This window comes from Quercus robur, chromosome 2 (genome assembly GCF_932294415.1).
Source record: "Quercus robur chromosome 2, dhQueRobu3.1, whole genome shotgun sequence".
Classification (NCBI taxonomy): domain Eukaryota; kingdom Viridiplantae; phylum Streptophyta; class Magnoliopsida; order Fagales; family Fagaceae; genus Quercus; species Quercus robur.
The window spans coordinates 82,181,746-82,203,552 of NC_065535.1; the positions used below are offsets into that span (position 1 = coordinate 82,181,746).

The window sequence follows — 21,807 nt, forward strand, 5'->3', positions numbered from 1 at the left end:
AATGAATTAAAGAGTAGCTAAAGACAAAGGTAGCGAAGCGTGTTGACAGTGGAAAACTCTTGTACGATAAAAACTTGAGAGGGAAAACAATTAAAAATATATATACACACAACAAAACATAAGAGAAAAAGATCAATAATTCATCATGTGATTCAACAATAGTATATGTCGACAAACACAAAACACTCAAATGATAACAAAATTTGTCTTGGAGCTCACTTTGTAGTTTTGTATATTTGTAAGGGAGAAGTTTGGATTTTACATCATGAAATTTCAAAATTTCGACTTTATTTTTTAAAGTTTAGGGATATTTGAATTTTACATCCTAACGTTTTAGAACTTGAATTTTACCTTTTAAATTTTAGGAGTATTTGGATTTTATTCCCTAAAGTTTAGGGGTATTTGAATTTTATACCCTATAACCTTAAAGTTTCAAAATTTGGGAGTATAAAATCCAAACAATCCTAAACTTTTGGCGGTAAAATTCAAACACCCCCAAACTATAAGGAGGAAATTCCAAATTTTAAAACTTCAGGTGTAAAATATAAACATCTCTCAACTTTAGGATTGTAATGTTTTACTATAAAGTTTCTTGGTGGATAAGGAATATCTTCCTCCTCTTCTTCTTCTTCATTTTTTATTTTTTTATTTTTTTATTTTTTTAATAGAAAATCTACCTAAATCTAGGCTACCCCACCCCCTAAGGGTTGCCTACTTGAATGAGAGTTCCTCAGCATCTCCAAGCCTAATGGCTTAGGGGCACATCCTCCCACCTAACAAGAGGGTGTGTAAGGAAATCCTCTTTAGTGGACAAGAAATACCAATTTAATTCTAACAAAGCAGATTTTCCTTGATTCTTACTAATGACCATGATTATTGATAACCAACTCCAGAATAAGCCATAAAGGCTTGAAGTGAAATGATCTTTCCTTGATTTACAATCCATTTGTTTCTCAAAAAAAAAAAAAAAAAAAAAAAAAAAAACCGTTTGCTTTTATAGTTTTTGTGGCTCTTGCCTTCTGATTTTTTATGGTATCTTTGTACCATGTCTAACTGCTTAGACTCTAATTGGATTTTTCAAGAACAATACTAGCGGCTCGCTTCACGGTCGTCTAGGAGCTAACAAGAATGGACTAAACCCAATTTTATAATTGATATTGAGATTTTTGTATATTTTATTAATTTTTGGTGATTTATGAATGTGGCAAAGTCTATAAGTCATAAAATCAGCTATTATACTCCTTGTGATCATTTTTTTTCTATCAAACTATTGCAAACAGCAAATTTCTTTTAATTCCTTTGTTTGTGTAGCTCTCAATGCGATTCGACCAAGTCTCTTATCATCTTTTTATATATAGTCATATGTTACAAAAACAAAAATGTAGTTTTAAAAGAAAAAAAAAATTACATCAAACAAGCTGAATGCAAAATGCTATCATTTTTTAAGGGTTTTCTTTAACACATTTATCAACACGCTATTCTTCTCATCTGTTAGTACATTTTAAATTAAATATGTTGAAACTCAAAATAACTAAAGATGAATAAAGAGATTAGTTATAATAAAATTTGTTAAAAAAAGAGTTACTTGTATGTAAGTTAAATTAAATAGATTAAGAAAAGTTTTCTAAATTAATAAATAACATGTAGGTTATGTGAAGGGTTGGAAGACTATAATATGGCTATGCTATGGACTAATTTCACATCAAGAGTGAATGAAGAGAAATAGTTAAAAGCAAAGAGTATTATGTGAGAGAGTGAATTCAATAATATTCCTAAATACTTGAGAGATTTTGGGCCAAAGAAAGGTGTTCTTCTAGTGGAGCTTTGGGCTTGAACACTTTATGCAGAAGCTATTCTAGCCATACAATATTTGTTGGGTTGCTGTATCCTGGGGGAGACAAGTCAAAGAAGGTTTGCACCAATTACAAAGATTAGCCAACCAAGGGCTTGAATCTCCTTAAAGAGAGCGAGTGTCGCGTCTTAGTCCAAACAGTGTTGTGTTCACCTCTTCAAATTAATAATATTTAGCATATTATTCAGTTTCTCTTTGTATTGTTTTCATTATTATCGTGTTTGCACCAACAATTTTAAGGAGATTCAAAATGGAGCCAACAACTGAGAAGTCAAATGACAATGTCAGAGATCTCAACAAGCCCTTCCGTTTTAAGGGAGCCCATTTCAAAAGATGGAAAGCCAAGGTTCTTTTCTATCTAAGCCTTTTTAAGGTAGCCTACGTCCTCACTGAGAAAAATCCAAACAAGGTCTCTATTGATGACATGACCAAAGATGAACTTTATGATCATCAAGAAAAAAATAGATAAGTATGAACAAGATGAGTATAGATGTTGTTGTTATCTTTTAAATTGCCTTGCAGATAATTTCTATGATTATTATAATACTACATACACTTCTGCAAAGAAATTTTTGAAAGCTTTACAAAGCAAATATGACACCAAAGAGGCTGGTGCAAAGAAATATGCAGCTAGTCGTTTCTTTCGCTGTCAAATGGTGGATAGCAAATCTGTTGTGGAACAGGTTCAAGACTTTCAAATGATCGTAGCAGAAGTTAGATCCAAAGGCATAAAGATTGAGAACAACCTTATTGTGGCTGGTATCATTGACAAGCTACCACCATCATGGAAAGAGTTCCAAAAATCAATGCGCCATAAGCAAAAGGAGACATCCCTAGAATCCTTGATTACTCGCATTCGTGTAGAGGAGGAAGCTAGAGGACAAGATGCACTTATAACATGAGAGGGTAATGGACATTCTACCACCAAGGTAAATTTAATTTCTACAAGCAATAACAAGCCCAAAGATCATTTTCCTAAAAATGCTCAATTGAGGCCAAGAAAGAAAAATATGAAAAATTATGGTAGACCTCACAATAGGGGCAACCCTAGTCAAAGGAATAAGAACCAAGGACTCCCTTCCAATAATCAACAAGTTAATGCATGTTTTGTCTGTGGCAAGAGTGGGCATATTGCTCGATTTTGCAAATTTCAAAAACATGGATCTATCCCACAGGCTAATGTTACCGAATAGCCTTTAGTGGCTATGATTACAGACATATACATGATCCAATATGTTGAAGGGTGGTGGGCAAACTCTGGTGCCAATAGGCATGTCTGCTATGATGAAAATTGGTTCAAAATATACACTCCTTTTGAAGAAGGAAAAAAAAAAATTATGCTTGGTGACTCTAGTAAAACCAAGGTACTTAGGAGTGGTGAGGTTGAGCTGAAATCTACCTCTAGATGTGTGCTCACTTTGAAAGATGTGCTATACACTCCGTTCATGAGGAAAAATCTAATGTCAAGCTATTTGCTGAATAAGGCTGGCTTCAAACAAACAATGGAATCTAATCAATATGTAATCTCTAAGAAATGATTATTTGTGGGCAAATGGTATGCTTGTGATGGAATGTTCAAACTAAATATTGAAAATAATATGTCATCTGCTAGTTATGTTTATATGTTGTCTTCTATGAATTTTTGGCATGCTCACTTGTGTCATATAAACAATAGATATGTGGGAATTATGAGTAACATAGGATTAATTCCATGACTAACAAAAGACTTTGAAAAATGTGAAGCATGCAGTCAAGCTAAAATTACTAAAACGACCTCATAAAAATGTTGAAAGAAATACTGAATTGTTAGAACTAATTCACACAAATCTTTGTGAATTTGAAGGAAAATTAACTCGAGGAGGAAATAGGTATTTCATCACCTTTATTGATGATTTCTCGAAATATGCATATGTTTATCTATTAAAAAATAAAAGTGATGCTTTTGAGAAATTTAAAGAATTTCTTAGAGAAGTTGAGAACCAATTCGGTAGAAAAATAAAATGAGTTAGAAGTGATAGAGGTCGGGAGTATGAATCTATTGAGTTCAACTCATTTGTTCAGTCCTTTGGAATAATCCATGAAACTACTCCTCCATACTCATTTGCATCTAATGGTGTGGCTGAAAGAAAAAAATAGAGGGATAATTACACTTTACCCACTTGTGGTTTGCTTCTAATTTGATGTGCCTACCCGTGGTTTAAATTTTGACACTTTACCCACCTATGATTCCCACCGTTACTGTGCTGTAACCCACCTCTCCCTCAATCGTTACTCTAACACAGAATATGTAAAAAACAAAAACCCAAACAGATCAAAATACTCTCACTCAAATCTTGAACATGAAGAACATACCCAAAAATCTGAAAAATTACAGGAAGTTGAACCCAAAAACAATATCCAACACAGGCCCAATCCCTGAGCTGACCGACCAACAAGAAAAACAAAAGAAAAGAGAAAAAAAGAAAATAAGATCAAAACATGCTATTTCAAACCCAGGAATATGAATCTGGCTCAAATCAAATATTTTTCAAACCTAGAACACAAACACAGCTGACCCATCGATGTTGGCCTGTCACCACCTCATTCTGTTACCCATTACACTCCAAAACCACTGGTCTACCCCAAAATTACATCAAAACATCACAAATTTTTTGATCGGGTCAATTAATCAAATACCCAACACACACAAAAAAGAGGCCTTTCTTTTCATTTATCTGATGCTGGGGTCTAACCAAGGGAAATTCGTTGAATGACGGTGAGCTTATAACACACTAGACCCACATAGCAAATCAAGACGAAAAATCCAAAATTCAAATCTTTGTAGCCTGAAAATGCTAGAAATGTATGCTCTGTATCATTTAAATAACATAGAGATCACAAGCTAGTACACTTCCAAATTAGTGGCATTTACGACAACAACAGTAGCATTTACATTAAGGCGCCGAGCTCCAATTCCCAGACGACGTCGTCGTCGTCGTCATTCGTGACGATTCTGTTATCGTTTGACTGGTTCAATAATGGGGATCATAAGAACATTCTCAAATCTCAAGCCTATAAATCCAAACAAAACTGTCAAGAGGATAGAAAAGATTGAAAAAGAAATTTGTGGTGTGTTTGATTTGGTTTTAATCTTTGCTTGCAGTGGTTGTGGGTTATGTTCAAAATTTATGGGTTTAATTTTTGGTTAATCTTCAAGATTTTTGGGTTTAGTTTTTGGTTTGGGTTTATGTTCAAAAATTCTAGGTTCACTTTTTTTTTTTTTTTTTTCTTTTTTGAGATAATAAACAGAACTATATTAATGTAAAATAGTAATCATATACAAATATACAAATATAAAGAAAAGAACAAATGCCTGGGCTTGCTCTAGTGAGCCAACTTAAGAGACAAATAGGAAAAGATAAAGTGCAAGTCATATTATGTTCTTTAGATTTTTGGGTATGTTCTTCATGTTCAAGATTTAAGTGAGAGTGTTTTGATTTGTTTGGGCTTTTGTTTTTTACATATTTTGTGTTAGAGTAATAGCTGAGGGAGAAGTGGGTTACGGCACAGTAACGGTGGGAATCACAGGTGGGTAAAGTGTCAAAATTTAAACCACGGGTAGGCACATCAAATTAGAGGCAAACCACAGGTGGGTAAAGTGTAATTATCCCAAAAATAGAACTTTGATTAATTTAACAAATGTCATGCTTATTAAGTTAGGTGCTCCTCTAAATCTGTGGGGGGAAGCAATTTTAACAGCCTATCATGTTTTAAATAAAGTGGCACACAAAAAAACTAAACTCACACCTTTTGAATTGTGAAAGGGTCATAAGCCAAATTTGAGATATTTTAAAGTTTGGGGTTGCTTAGCCTTTGTAAGGTTAACGGATCCCAAAATACCTAAATTGGGTGTTAGAGCTACCACCTATGCTTTTCTTGGATATACAATAAACAGTACAACTTATAGACTTTTGAATATTGAAAATAATGTGATTTTTGAATCAAGTGATGCTATCTTTCTTAAGGAAAAATTTCCTTTTAAATCTAAAAATAGTGGGGGCAAAGAAGTTATAGAAAATGTGTTATCTTAGCCTAGTTCTTCTACTCATTCACAAAATCAAGAAAATCTTGAAATTGAACTTAGAAGGAGTAAAAGAGCTAGAGTTGAAAAAGATTTTGGCCCAAACTATTATGTTTTTAATGTTGATGAAAATCCTCTTACTTTGAAAGAAACTTTGCTATCACCTGATTGTGTATTTTGGAAAGAGGCTGTGAATGATGAAATGGATTCACTTATTTCTAATAAAACATGGAAGTTTATAGATTTACCATCTAGTTGTAAAACAATAGGTTGTAAATGGATCCTTAGGAAAAGCTTAAACTTGATGGCACAATAGACAAATTTAAAGCTAGACTTGTTGCAAAAGATTTTAAGCAAAAAGCTGATGTTGATTTTTTTGACACTTTTTCTCCTGTTACTAGAATTACATCCATTAGATTGCTAATTGCTATTGCAGCCATATATGATTTGAAAATTCATCAAATGGATGTAAAAACAACTTTTTTGAATGGAGACCTAGATGATGAAATTTATATGGACCAACTCGAAGGATTTATAGAGTATGGTCAAGAAAGTAAGGTGTGTAAGCTAACTAAATTCCTATATGTCTTAAAGCAAGCTCCTAAACAATGGCATGAAAATTTTGATTCTTACATTATTGAAAATTGATATAAGTCAAATGAATCTGACAAGTGCATCTATTATAAAACTTGGGAAAACTCACATGTCATTATTAGCCTCTATGTGGATGACTTACTAATATTTGGCCCTAATTTGCATGTTATAAATGAAACAAAAAATATATTTAGAAGCCATTTTGATATGAAAGATCTTAGTGAGGTTAATTTTATTTTGGGCATGAAAATTACAAAAACATGTGATGGAATATTTCGTAATCAATTACATTATGTTGAGAAAATATTGAAAAATATATAATTTTCATGATCATAAAAGTGTAGATACTCCTTTTGATTCTAGTGTTCATTTGTTTCCTGTTAATAATGACAACGATGTTGTTAATCAAAAGGAATATGCTAGCATAATCGGTAGTTTGCGATATGCGACTGATTGTACTAGACCTAACACTGCCTATGCAGTAGGAGTACTTAGCAGATTTACTAGCAAGCCTAGTAGAGATCATTGGCAAGCTATTGAGCGAGTTATGAAATATTTATCTGGTACCAAATTACATGGTTTGTTCTATGAAAAATATCCTGCTATACTTGAAGGTTTCAGTGATGCTGACTGGAATACTTTGTCTGGTGATTCTCTGTTTACCACTAGTTACATTTTTACTTTAGGTGGTGGTGCAATATGTTGGAAATCAAAAAAACAAACCATTATTGCTAACTTTACTATGGAGGTTGAGCTTAGAGCTTTAGCTGAGGAAGCAAATTGGTTGAGAGATTTGTTACATGAAATTCCTCTCTGGGAAAAACCAATACCACCTATTTTAATTTATTGTGATAGCATTGCTACAATTGGTAGAGTACGTAACCTTTTTTATAACGACAAATCTAGACCCATAAGAAGAAAACACAGTACTATGAGATCTTATTTGAGTAATGGCATCATTAATATAGAATATTTTAAATCTTGTGATAATCTTGCAGAACCATTAACTGAGGCCTTAACAAGAGAAAGGGTTTGGAATACATTGAGGGGGATGGGATTGAAGCCATACAATCATGAGCCATGTATAAGGATACCTAACTCGAGGACCAAAGGTCCTGAGAACTAAGTTCAATGGGAAAAATGAATCATATGGTGGTTGTAAGAAAATGCATTATTAATTTTAATTGTATTTGAAAAAATATAAATAAATAAATAATCCATCCCTATGGTGTAAATGCATTTATCCTGTAACATGTAGGAGGTTGAGTTTTTTAAAACTCTTAATGAACAATCTGTAGCTCTTATGAGTACTGGAGTGTCAAAGTTACAAGAGCACCCTAGACAGATTTCACTTATGTGAGCAAGGGAGTGGGGCTGCTCCCTAAGAGAATTGGGCTTATTCTCAAAGACGCTCATGGAAAACTGGGATTAGCATAGGGCTGTAACATGCTAGCTAGTAAAGCTCATGTCAACACCTGGATCATTATGTGTGAGCAGTAATACTTTATTTCCCTTAAGTAGTCATAGTTCAAGTTGGAGACCACTACTGACTCTGGAGTAGAGATTGTTGTTTCACTAAGTAAAGGTTCAATGCAGAGCACACCTTCATGATGCATAATAATCCCTCTTTGCCTAGTAATCTCTCATTTTTCTGAATTTAATTTTAAAATGAGTGGGGGAATGTTAGTACATTTTAAATTAAATATGTTGAAACTCAAAATAACTGAAGATGAATAAAGAGATGAGTTATAATAAAATTTGTTAAAGAAAGAGTTACTTGTATGTAAGTTAGATTAAATAAATTAAGAGAAGTTTTCTAAATTAATAAATAACATGTAGGTTATGTGAAGGGTTGGAAGACTATATATATGGCTATGCTATGAACTAATTTCATATCAAGAGTGAATGAAGAGAAATAGTTAAAGCAAAAAGTATTATGTGAGAGAGTGAATTCAATAATATTCCTAAATACTTAAGAGATTTCGGGCCAAAGAAAGGTGTTCTTCTAGTGGAGTTTTGGGCTTGAACACTTTATGCAGAAGCTATTCTATCCATACAACATTTGTTGGGCTGTTGTATCCTGGGGGAGACAAGTCAAAGAAAGTCTGCACCAGTTACAAAGATTAGCCAACTAAGGGCTTAAATCTCCTTAAAGAGAGGGAGTGCCGCGCCTCAGTCCAAATGGTGTTGTGTTCATCTCTTCAAATTAATAATATTCAGCATATTATTCAGTTTCTCTTTGTGTTGTTTCCATTATTATTGTGTTTGCACCAACAATTACTTTTACTTCTAAATTTAACACACACAAAAACAAACACACACACATATTGAATAATCATTATGGAGCAAACATCAAAAATTGAAATTCTATTGCAATTTTTTTTTTTTAAAATCCTATGATTATACTATCCCAATTACATCTTTATATAAGACCTTCTAGGAATGACAAGTTGTGGGAGTTACCAAATACCAAAGCAAGGCATTTTTTTCGGATCAACAACCTAATGTGTTACCTTCCAACTACTAATAAAAACTAATATGTCTTAGAGAACAATATTATACAACGGATGTCATAGATCGTATTTAAAATAATAAAATAATCATATGATTGTACTATCCCAATTGCATCTTTATAAGACCTTTTTAGGAATGAAGAAGTTGTGGAAGTTTTTTTTTTTTTGGTAAACAATAATAGGAAAATAACATTACACAATCAGTCTATTACAAAATAACTCAACTTTGTCAAAAGTTAGCGCATTTACCAAATACTAAAGTCATTTCTTTACACATCAACAACCTAACGTGTTGCCTTCCAACTATTAATAAAAGTTAAAATTTTTAAGAGATTTTACGCACAACTTTTCCTTAATAATTCCTATAGGGGCCTAAATGTGTGATTTGATCCTTGTCCATACCAATTACATCTACATAAAAGCTCTAAAACCTTAATAAATCCTATAACCCCCCAGAAAATCCCTTGTTTAGTATATATTCTCATGTCTTTGTAAGGGCATAGGTGAACTAGTTCTTTTTAATTTTTCATTTATCAATTAAATTACGACAATCATGTCCTGCTCATGAAAGAATAAGAAGGTATATCGTACATAAAAAATATAGGTGTTCCTTTCTTACAATATGTGAATTCTACACGGTTATGAGATTCACACTATATACGTACAATGATAACAATGTAAATAGAGCTTGATCTTAACTTTTATGCAATTTCATCATCATTATATAAAACAAATAGCATGCAACATTGGGCAACATGGGGCGGTTGAAAGTGACTGAACCAGCAGGCACTTGGATGCAACACGTACGCACGCACAGTAAAATCCACAAACCACTAGCTAGCCACCCACTTCTGAAGAAACCATGAGCTGCCACTTAAGAGAGAGACCCATCAAATACAAAACCCCATGAAACACGAACCTGAGCCCTTATTTTGGAGACGTGGTCCAATCTTAGTAACTTTGGCACAGAAAGCACATGAAAGGCAACCCATATATATATATTTTCCTCTTCTGTGCTAAACAAAAATAATTTTATTAGAATAAAGAAAAATCAAATTTCAAAGTCAGATTTGCTCGGGGAAAAAAATAATTCACGGACAGGAAAAAAGAAGAAGAAGTAAAATAGATGTTATTGAAACCACAAGTGGCTGAAGTGGGTGACACAGTTAAGTGTTGAATAAAATCTGAGAAAATGCCTTCAATTATAAACCAAAAGGTAAAGGGTAACTTTAAAAATTAACATTTGTATATTGGTTATTTCGTTTTTCGAAGGAAAAAAATAATCACATACTTTAGGTACAATCTCACTCTATTAAGAGAATTTAAACATACCCTCTAGCTAGTATCAAAGATTCTTGAGAATTGATATTCAATATTTTTTTTTTTTTTTGAGAAATTGATATTCAACAATTTGAATAGGGAATATAAGATGTCGACCATTGGTTTAACAGTATTTTTAAGAAAAAAAGAAATAATGATTTTTAGATGAAATCTTTATGTTTCATTTATTCTTAGGAATTCTAAAAGGCTACATTCTGCTGTAAGCGGTTTAAAATAATAATAATAATATATTCTCACCCCTTAAAAGAGGAATATTTTATTATTTTCTCCTTATGATAGTAAAAGGATAGGTGTGATAATGAATGATTAATTAAGATTGGTTCTCTCACAAAAAAAAAAAAAAAAATTAAGATTGGTTCTAAAAAATAATTATTTATAAGCAATTATGTACTAAAATCCCATTGATTTAATTTAAGGACAAATTGTGTGAAAATGCATAATAAATCCAATAAATAATAGGTATTTTAAATATATATATATATATAAATAATTGATTAAGATTTAAAAATCCTAACTATCCATTGGTTAATCCGATCAATAATCATCACTTACACCATTGGCATTAACTACCCTAAAATAGGGTAAGGGAGCACCTTAGGGAAGAAACCCCACCCAAAAAAAAAAAAAAAAACTTCACAACAAGTCAACAACCTCCATACACATTACACATTTTAGGATAGACAAAGTTTGACTACAACCCCCACTAAAAAAATTAACATGATTATATATTATGAAATTCTAACTATTAGATCTCGTATACTTTATGTATTTAACATACATATCAAATTTCGTGTCACTTATTTTTTATGCATAATTTTAGACTATTAAAGGTTTAAACATTTTAGTGATGACATAACTATTAATTTTTAATTTTTTGAAAAATTTTAGAAGCATGGAGGATATAAGAAATTGTAATCCAATGGTGGATTTGTTAAATTTCACAACTAATATAAATATATTTAGTAGAGTTGTAACTATTTCCTACAAATTAGTCTATAACCAAACTTTATCCTTTTAGGATTTTTCTACAATTGCTCCCTTAAAACAGAATCGTTTAACAAATTTAACCATTGTGGTGCCACATAACTCTTATTTTAAGGGATTAATGAAGAGCAACTTGGTATTTGATGTGGTGCCACATCTACAAAGGTCAAGTGAATTGCATGCGACATGTTTTTCCTGCTTAGTTAACAGCCCAATTGCCAATAGAATGCAAAGTGAAATACATGTTATAATTTTGCGTGGTAGTCGTATATCTTGAAAGTTCAAGGTGATAAGTCTAAATAGGGGTATAGTTTAGGGCGATAAAGCATTATATGTTCTTTTGTGATTTTTTGGAGAAATAATTACAACATGCTAAACATGCTGCTAACCTCGCAGCTCAGACCCTTTTCCCCCTAAATCCCCATGCACTTTGTACATGGGGAGGTGTCAATTCAACAACAAGCCCTTTGGCATGTTCTTTTGTGATTTTAAAATTGTTAGGACATGTGGTTCACATGTTAAAAACATATGTCATGATTTTATGTAATTGACTAATCCTTTGACAAAACGCACTTTACTTGTAATTGGGTAGTTCTAGGATGTGTTCAAATACTTCAAGAAATAAGGTTTCAAGATCAAGTGTTGAAGTCATCAAGCCTGTCCAAGAAACAAGCTAAGAAGTGCAAATTCATTAAGTCTTGATAGCTGGCTCGACAGCTGCATCTATCAAGGTTTAAGGAAGCTGTCCAACCCATGGCTCGACACCTGCTCGACAGCTTATTTGTCGAGATTTAAGAAATTTAGAATTCTTATCTGATTTCTTGGAATCCGTGATTATGTGTTTAGGTCTTCTTTTCTCCTAACCCTAAACATATAAAAGGATTATTTTAAGAACCGTTAAGTAGTTCACAAGTTGCACAAACATTGAGCAAACTTTGTTCAAGCAAATTGTGACCGGAGACGAAATTCTTACCCTTAGTTCATCTCTTTCTCTTGAAGAAGTTGCTGTGTATGTGCACCGTAGGGTTTTGTAACCAAGCATCTTCTTAATCTTCATCGTGTGGATGAACTGAAGAACTTTGTAGCCAACAACCTTCTTAGTTGGTGATTGAAATTGCGTACTGGGATCCGCGCAATTGGTTAGTCACGTACTTGGGAGCCGTGCATCAAAAGGGGGAAACTGTCACTACAGAATAAGTCCAATTGGGTATTGGGGTAAAGGTTCAACAGTAGGTTGGTATGGTACTTGGAATTCCTTTACTTGTAATCGCTTGTTGTGATAATAGTGGAGTTTCGGGAGTGGTGATCTAAAAATCACCTAATGGGGTTTTTGCCATTAGGTTTTCCCCATTCGTAAACAAATCACCATGTTATTTATTTTCTGCTGTATAATTAGTTTATTGGTGATTTGTTTGTGCTACCACGCATTTACATGAACAATTAATTTAATTAATTCACTTGGCTAAATTAATTGATTAATTTATCACAAGGGGTTAATTCGTTTTTGACCTATAAAAAATGAAATGGATTTTGCCATTTGTTTGATCATAAAATTAAATGACTATTAAATCCTAGTAGACCAACTTTTAGATCGAGTGAGATGGGTTAACACCTTCTCATCTGATAACTTAGCCTCTTATCTTAGAACTTGGTTTCTACTTTAGTATCTTTTTGTGAAATTTTGTTTTTAGAATGTACCTAGAAGACAAAGTATTGTAAATTGTTTCTTTTGCAGTTTGTAACTAGGAGAAAAATTCATATAATTTTCATTATCCTTTATTTTCATAAAAGGCAAAGTAATTTTGAATTTTATTTGAATAAAGATTTATTATGAAATTGTTGCTTTCTTGATTTTATCCTTAAATAACTAAGTGGCAACTCCAAATTGTAAAACCCTCTCCATATAGGGGCAAAAACATCATCATCTTGAGTATCCATTTTGAGATTCATATCCTAGCAAGCAATCGCATTCTCGAATCATGGTTCACACAACCATCAATTGGGTTCTCTTTCAATTGTCACTATTGATATCCTAGAGCAACATCAGTTGATAAATATGGCATTAGATGTCCAAAATTTATGGTCTTCACAAATTATTTGTCCAAGTTTAAAATCAAATTTAGGATCAATATCATAACTTTGAAAAAGTTCACCTATTCAATATCAAGACTTATAAATCTCTTCTTCTTTTCTTTTTTCTTTTTTTTTTTTTTAAATCCCATCTACTTATCTCATTCTTTATTTAGGAAAAGAAAATCACTCATACACTATTTTGGAAAAATGTATTGAAGTTGTTAAAAAATATTTTTCTTTGTGTCATAATTAGAATTATGTCCTTTATACATATATATAATTAGTATATTTTTTTTTTTTTGAGAGAGAGACATATATAATTAGTATGCTGGTTGAATTCAACCCATTATCATGATCCGATTGGAAAACATCCAAAATGTACACAGGTGGACTTGGAAATAAATAAATAAATAATCAGTAAGTTGGTTTTTCCCTTTTCTGGCATCAGCATTCAGCATGCCTATTTGTCTCTCTGTAGCAATTATGTTTCACTCTAATTGTAAATTTTTTTTTTTTTTTTTTTTTTGGAAGACACTCTAATTGTAAATTAGATATTCAATTTAGAGAATATCTTTTTGTAAAGTAGTCAAACGTCAAAGTATCATTCTTCAAACCCGAAATGACACTTTTGCATGCCTTTTCGAACACAAGTTAGGTTATTCTAATACCACCAAATACCTATAATCATGCATACTATCAGACAAAGATTATTTACTAATAAAATGTTTTGATGATTAAATTGAATAATCAACATATCGTATATATGTATGGAAAATTTGACTAGAGGTAATCCATTATCACATTTATACTAAATAATTATTAAAAAAAACTTTTAAAAAAAAAAAAAAAGGTAATAAGCCCTAATAATATTATGTCGAGTGTTCAAAATATAAATTCACTCTAATTTTGTGCAAAGTATCCTTTAATTTGAAACTACTTCTAGACCATTTTAAAAGTATTTATCTCAAACATTCCAATCATTTGAAATTAATCATAATTCTCTTAAATTTTCAAGATATTAACAACATTGTAAGGACCAGATTTGAGTCTCTAGTCCAAAAGATGGATGGACTTAGGCCCAAAAAGTCCAAAACAATGAATTTATAGAGAGTGGGTTGGAAAACTGGGCTAAAATGAATTGGACAACAAATAAAGTTGATTCAGATGACAAGAATAGGGAGCTAGATTGATTTAAATTTAAAGAAAATCGTTCTCGGCACAATTCGAGAAGATCAGTTTTTATGTGTTTCTCACAAGTTTGATTATAAATTTGATTCCTGATTGTTACAGTGTTTTTCTCTTGATTTCTCGATCTTTTTGTCTCATTGCTTCCTTCTCCTTTTATACTCTCTTCTCCTTTCATTTTTACCATCCACGTGCTGACCAGATGGTTGGTGTTTGATACTTATCACATCAGTATTTTTCTAAAGTCTTTACGTAATAGCTGTAAGACTGAAAACCACTGTTTAGATATCACCTCCACGTTAATGTGGCCAAAGAGTTAGCTGCAGAGCATTTAATGCAGTGGTGACAGCTTTCTCCTTAAATATTTTAGGACCCCTCTTTGTCCTTTGTTTCTGCAGCACCTGCCGATACCAACAAAACTTCCTGAAACATTCCCCTAGATGGCAGACCACCTCTACGAATCTCGGCTTTGGTCAGCCAAGGAGGTATTCATCCTCGGCCCAACCTCTTGGGTCATTATGATCAAAACTAACATTTTCAATTACTAACATGGGCTCCTTTGGCAATGTTTACTTCTCTTCGGACAACCCCCGTCCTCGGCTTGGGCCTTAGGTCCAGTTACTAACACGGGCTCTTTGAAAATGTTTATTCCTCTTCAGACAACCCCGTCCTCGGCTTGGCCTTAGGTCCAATATATACATAGAAAATGAGCTCCTGGGCCCAATACCCCTACAAACATCATAATAAAAATTTAAAAAAAAAAATCTTATATTTTCAATAAATTTCATAATAATTTAATTTGAGTATGTACTTCTTTTTAAAAAAAAAATAGATACGAACAAAACTCGTATTATAAGAAAATTTTTATTTTTATTGTAAATCGTATCAACAAAAATTACGTTAAGAAGTATAAACTAACTTTTTGTTATTAAAATACATAGAGCAATACACAAATGAAAATTTTATATACTCTATTAAATGATTGACAAATGAAATTAGATGATTTCAAGAAACAAAATTATTATTTTTTTAATAAAAAACATATTTGAATTGTGATGTTGAATTGTGACGTAAAATAGTAACTATAGGCTATAGCATTTTAACTTGTGCAGAAAAATTCACAGAATCTGTGCCAGTAGTTTTTATTTTACTGCCTTGAAATGGCCCATAATGGAAATCAGAAGCAATAATATTAGCCTTTGAAAGCAACCAAACCCAAAGCCAAAATCAAAGCAACCCATGAAAGTGACCAATGGAACATTTACGAGTCTGGGAGTTCAACACAAACACAGTCAAACCACCATCACTGTGCACAGGCCAACAACTTTGGGAGAAACCGTGAACTTTTGAAAAGAAAGAGAAGAAATTTAAAGAAACCCATCAAAGATTGTAACTTTGTACTACTGTCTTTAATGGCAGATTAACAAACAAGGATAGAACAATCTGAGCCCTTGGTTTAGAACGTGTGTTGCAATCTCATTGAACCTTTGCCAACGTACCATGTGGGGCTACCCATGGTTTTAAGGCAGCTTTGGCCTAAACCATTGGCTTTTTTTTGCAATCTCCATAAAAAGTGTGACTTTAAAAAAAGTTACTTACCCAAGAAAAGAAAAAAGGACTTTAAAAAGTGACAATGAAATTAAAGAAATCAAATCAAATGCCAATCTTATTAGATTTGGGAGAGTCAGTTATAAAAACACGAGTGGATAATGTGAGCAGATTCATCAGTGCCCGTTGTTTTATGCTTAACCTTCATTTGTAAGCTTTTGATGAAATTACTGCAACACCCTCCTTATATTTCTTAAAATCACGCACCTCCATAAATTAATTAACAAGGATATGAAGTTCATCTTTATTTATTCTGTAGTAAACAATAAATCAACCAAATTGAAATATAGGTACTAAAAAAAAAAAATAGAGCCTTTTTTCATCCAATAGAGTTGTGCCCCTTTCTTTTGTTAGAAAAGAAGAGGAGAGTGCAATTCTTAGCTCTTGAAACCAGGTGTCTATACATTTGATAATTTCTCTTAAAATCCTGATATGAATTTTGTTACTCAACCATTAAAAAAAAAGATAAGCTTTCTAATTGAGTTGAATTGGTTAATAGGATTTTAAATATTATGATCATGTTCTCAAAATCTTCACAATATAATGTCCTTATATTCATTTTGGCTTATTAAATGATTATACCTTTGAAAAAAATCACCTACCAAAAAACTTTCAATAATTAGACACTTGGCGTGAGTTTGGATAGTGGCAAGGGAGTGTTTTTAGCATTTGCGTTTTTGGTTAGGTTCCACGGCATTGTTTACGACCTAACCAAAAACACAAAAACACGCATACCAATGTATTTTTGGGTCTCAAGGCAGTATTCATATATTTAAAAATTATTTTGGTATAATATTATCAGCAATAAGTTTTCAATTTTCAGCAAATAAGTGGAATCCAAACACACCCTTGTAAGACACGAAAGGTACAACCCCATGTGTAGTTCTTGTTCATTTCTAAAGATTAGCCATAATGTTAAAAAAAGTTGTACTTTTTTTTTTCTTATACTTAGTACACAAAATTCTCACTTTTGTGGAGTTTGGGAGAGATTATAGCATGGTAGGTAGTTTTATCCCCAATTTTACTTGAAGAAATTGATTCTCAAATTTAGACCCATGGCCTATTGCTTTTGATTGAAAGCACTTGCTATCACACCAAGCCCGACCTCTAAGTATATGATTAAAACAAAATTTTAATTAAGTAAATTATAAAAATGAATGAGTGCTAGTTTAAGACTTCTTTAGCATAATCCAAAATCCATATAAAAACTAATATCCAAATTTCAGAGTAAGAAAAGGCTAATGTTATTACCCATTTTTCAATAATAGCCTCATATAACAATGAATAAGATTGGTCCTATTTCAAAAAATAATTAAACAAAAGTTTGAATTAAATTTTTTAGTAGTAAATTACACATCAAGTTACAAAGTTTGGGCAATAAAATTTATAATATCTCTGCCATCCTTCTTCAAAATAGCATGGAAATAACGTGATTCAATATGATTAATCTTCTTTTATAACATGCTTGGCAATTGTATTTAAAATAAACGCACAAAACCCGGGGCAGTTTTGGGAATAAAGATAAAAGAATCAACCGACATACCAGAAACCGCATTGAAGAGCCAAAACAAGTGACTGTTTCGTGAGTCCTCAAATGAAACCATCAAACACTACCAACACTAGAGAATCTGAGTCTTAGCAACAACTACTGAACTACTCCCAAACTCTTTATAAATACCAAAGCCATTCTCACAGAAACTTTCATCCAAAACCTTCATAACCTCCTCGGTTTTCTCTCTACTAACTTCATTCATTATAGTATATTTTTCATTTACTCTCTTAAAATGGCAAAAAATGTGGCTCAATCACCTCTTGAGAGGAATAACCTGGCTTCCCTTGACAACAAGTTGGCCATGGCCAAGCGCTGTTCTCATGGTATCTTTGCTTTACTTTTGTTGTAGCTCCGTGGCCTTGGGCAAATTTGATATATGTTCTATTTTTTTGGGTATCTCTTATTGTATGGCAGATTATGTATGTATAGGATAAAATTGATTTGAATGTGTCATGTGAGTGATCTCATAATTTTATGCATCATGAGATTCAAGTGGAGTAAATCTTTCATTGGTTGAATCCAAATTCCAAAGATATCACTGTGAAGTGGTCTTAATTATGTGATTAAGATTTAGTACTTCATAGCTCCCATAGTTCCAAATACCACTCTAGGACCTTTTCATGCTTTCAATGGATAAAGATGAGTTAACCTTTTTTATGGTGGGGGACCATTCTCATATATCCTAGATCATTGTTTTTTTCTAGACACTTTAGCTGAGTATTGCACGAAATTATTAGACGGATAATTTGACTGATCTGAAGGATGAGTTTGATGTTTTGAGAGCCATATGGAATGGTGCAATGATTATGCACACTACTAGATGATATGATAATGCACCTTTTAGCACTTCTCAAATTTTTATCTTATAGTATAAGCTGATTCTAATCCTATTTTCTTTTCCAATGAATATGTAGAGGGTGTAATAGCAGGAGCTAAGGCAGCAGTTGTTGCTACTATTGCCACTGCCATTCCAACTGTAAGTCATTTTTCTCACAATTACCTCAATCTGAAAATATTTACATCTTTTCTTTTCTTTTCTTTTTTTCATTATTTTACTAGTACTAGCCATTGATGAAACTGTCCTTCTAGCAATCTATTTCTTAATTTCTAGTAACCCCTCAATGATCCATAATGATAAATTATAACTAGTAACCCCTCAATGATTTCCTCTATTGTAGCCTTTTCTTTACTCACATTTAGCTTTATATGCAGATGGCTAGTGTGAGGATGCTGCCTTGGGCAAGGGCTAATCTCAATCACACTGCACAAGCGCTCATAATCAGCACAGGTTACAATCATTCATGATCATCATATTATTGTGTTACTGTTCGTAATTATTATCATTGTCATTATTAATATCACTTTGTTGCTGGAAATTGTTAATGATGGCAGTGGCAGGAGCGGCATATTTCATTGTGGCTGACAAGACCGTTTTGGCAACTGCAAGGAGGAACTCCTTTGAGCAAATCTCCAACAATGAGGCATAATATGGAATCACTAGCATGGCTTTAGTTATATATGTTATTGGGCTTTAAAACCAATTATTATGTAAACATACCATCTGATCTTGATAGATATATAAATAAAGATGGGTTTACGTTTCCATTCTAAGAGCACAAGAGCAGTATGTTCAAAGATCAGCTTACATGAATGCAAATTATCTTCCGTAGTAAATCAAATTGATGTTATTTACATATGTTATTTCATTCAAGTTAAATCATTTTACCAATAATCTTTACATGAGCAAAAACCGTCTTTAAAATGGTGGAAACGGTTCTTATCTCTCGCAATGATCTCCCTATTGAAGATCTTAGATATTAGCTTTGTAGCCGAATGACAATTTCCACATACACGAAGATTCTTAACAATTCTGATTGTTGTCCCTGGTTTTGTACTGATTAAACCAAAAGCAATGGCCAACTTCTCACTATGATGACTCAAGGCTCCTTCCTTCCACTCCTCATCAATGTCACGAAGCACCTCGGACGTATCAGGCACAAACCCAGCCACCTCCAAAAGCCTATCTATTTCGTCCAACATTTTGTAGACATCTTTTCTCAAGGGATGTACTTTGTCACTAACAACAAACTCATGAACAACTCCATCCACCTCAATTGAGGTACATCCAGGAACTTTCTTCATTCCCATATTAGTTAGCCTGTTTCTAATCCTAGCTACATCATCCCATCTACCAGCTCCTGCATATATGTTTGACAAAAGCACATAAGCCCCAGGGTTATCAGGCTCCAATTCAAAGAGTTGCTCAGCAACATATTCACCAAGTTCGACACGTCCATGAACTCTACAAGCTCCTAGCAGAGAACTCCAGATGGCCCCATCAGGCTTCATTTCCATATTCTTCATTAGGGTCTCTGCTTCATCAAACATCCCAGCTCGGCCTAGAAGATCTATCATGCATCCATAGTGGTGCAGTTTTGGTGAAATGTTGAAATCATGAATCATTGAACTAAAATATTGGCGTCCAAGTTCTGGCAAACCGGCATGTGTACAAGCAGATAATAAACCAACAAATGTGATATCATCTGGTTTGATTCCTTCATAGGCCATTTCTTCAAAAAGCCTAATTGCCTTATCTGGGTGCCCATGCATGGCTAACCCAGATATCATCGCATTCCAGGAAGCCAAGCTTTTAAGATTCATATTATTAAAGACTTGTTCTGCTGCATCTATATTTCCACACTTGGCATACATGTCAATTAGACTTGTCCAAAGAGAGTTATTAGTCATATGTTGAAAGTTCTTATCTATATACGCATGAATCCATTTACCAAGGTCAAGAGCACCCAAGTAAGCACAAGCTGAAAGAACACCTAAAAGGGTCACATCATTGGGCTCAACATTCGATCTTAGCATTAGCTGAAAGAGCGTCAATGCTTCTTTATAGCAGCTCATATGCGTATAACCACCTATCATAACATTCCAAGAAATCACATCCCTTTGGTGCAACCCATCAAATAACCCTCGAGCTGTTTCCAAATCACCACACTTCGAATACATATCAATAAGTGCATTAACAAGCCGAAGATTCGAACCAAGTACACTGTTCTCAATCCAAGACCGCACCCAATTGCCCAATTCAACCGACCCTGACTGAGCACAAGCTGAAAGTACAGTCACCATGGTACTCTCATTGGGTTGTACATTCACTTTCCTCATCTCCTCAAACAATGCCAACGCCTCTTCAAACCGACCACATTGTGCATAGCCCGCAATCATAGCGTTCCAAGATACCACATCTCTCACAGGAATTTCATCGAAAAGCCGACGAGCATCATCCATAAAACCCCTTGAAACATACCCAGTAATCAAGGCTGTAAACGACACCGCATCTCTCAGAGTACTTTTATCAAACACCAAACGTGCATTACCCAATTCACCATTTTGCGCATACATATTTATAAGCGAAGTGTGCACAAAGGCATCATTCTCAAGCCCAAGCTTCACAACGTGTGCATGGATCTGTTTCCCTTCATGGGTAGCCCCTATTTTCGCACAAGACTTGAAAAGAAAAGGAAAAGTATAAGAATTCGGCTCAGTCCCACATAGAATCATACGTACGTATAACTCCAAAGCTACTATCGGGTTCGAACTCAACGAGTAGCCGCGTATAATGTTGTTCCAAATGAAGCGGTTGGGTTCTTCAATGGATTCAAAGAGTAACAACGCGTAAGCGAGGTCTCCATAGGGTGAGACGGCGCAAAACTCGATGAGCTTGCTTAGCGCGAAGTGGGTGTTGTGAAGACCAGTCTTGATGATTTGAGCGTGGACTTGCTTGAGGTCTTGGAGGCTTTTGCATTTGGAAAGTAAATAAAGAGATGGGTGGGATTGGAGGAGTTTGTATGGAGGATCAGAAGCCGGGAGGATATGATGAGTGGAAGAAGATAAAATGGGTAGTGATAGTGAAGAAGATGGTGAGACAGGGAGCACCATTTTTTTATGACTTTATGTTTGTTGTTAGATATTGCTGGGTTTGTTTAACTTGGTACTTTTTAGCAAAGCAATGTCGGTGTTTGGTGCAAAATTC

At 33.4% G+C, this 21,807-nt stretch overlaps 2 protein-coding genes across 2 annotated transcripts; one reads left to right on the forward strand and one right to left on the reverse strand.

The window, feature by feature from the left end:
- The first annotated feature begins 17,870 nt into the window (after positions 1–17,870).
- Positions 17,871–19,373, forward strand: LOC126715342 (early nodulin-93-like). The gene is made up of 4 exons (XM_050415910.1): positions 17,871–18,085; positions 18,677–18,738; positions 18,975–19,050; positions 19,155–19,373. Exons 1-4 carry the CDS (start codon positions 17,995–17,997, stop codon positions 19,247–19,249), a joined length of 324 nt encoding a protein of 107 aa, XP_050271867.1. The 5' UTR covers positions 17,871–17,994; the 3' UTR covers positions 19,250–19,373.
- A 36-nt stretch (positions 19,374–19,409) lies between these two features.
- On the reverse strand, positions 19,410–21,799 carry LOC126715341 (pentatricopeptide repeat-containing protein At1g08070, chloroplastic). The gene has a single exon (XM_050415909.1). It carries the CDS (start codon positions 21,711–21,713, stop codon positions 19,485–19,487), a length of 2,229 nt encoding a protein of 742 aa, XP_050271866.1. The 5' UTR covers positions 21,714–21,799; the 3' UTR covers positions 19,410–19,484.
- Positions 21,800–21,807: the final 8 nt, after the last annotated feature.

Excerpts from the sequence above, each read along its gene's own strand:
- LOC126715342 (XM_050415910.1), top strand. The coding sequence starts at position 17,995 with ATGGCAAAAAATGTGGCTCAATCACCTCTTGAGAGGAATAACCTGGCT. Across the intron at positions 18,086-18,676 it reads GGCCAAGCGCTGTTCTCATG|AGGGTGTAATAGCAGGAGCT; the intron begins GTATCTTTGCTT and ends ATGAATATGTAG. Across the intron at positions 18,739-18,974 it reads TTGCCACTGCCATTCCAACT|ATGGCTAGTGTGAGGATGCT; the intron begins GTAAGTCATTTT and ends CTTTATATGCAG.
- LOC126715341 (XM_050415909.1), bottom strand. The coding sequence starts at position 21,713 with ATGGTGCTCCCTGTCTCACCATCTTCTTCACTATCACTACCCATTTTA.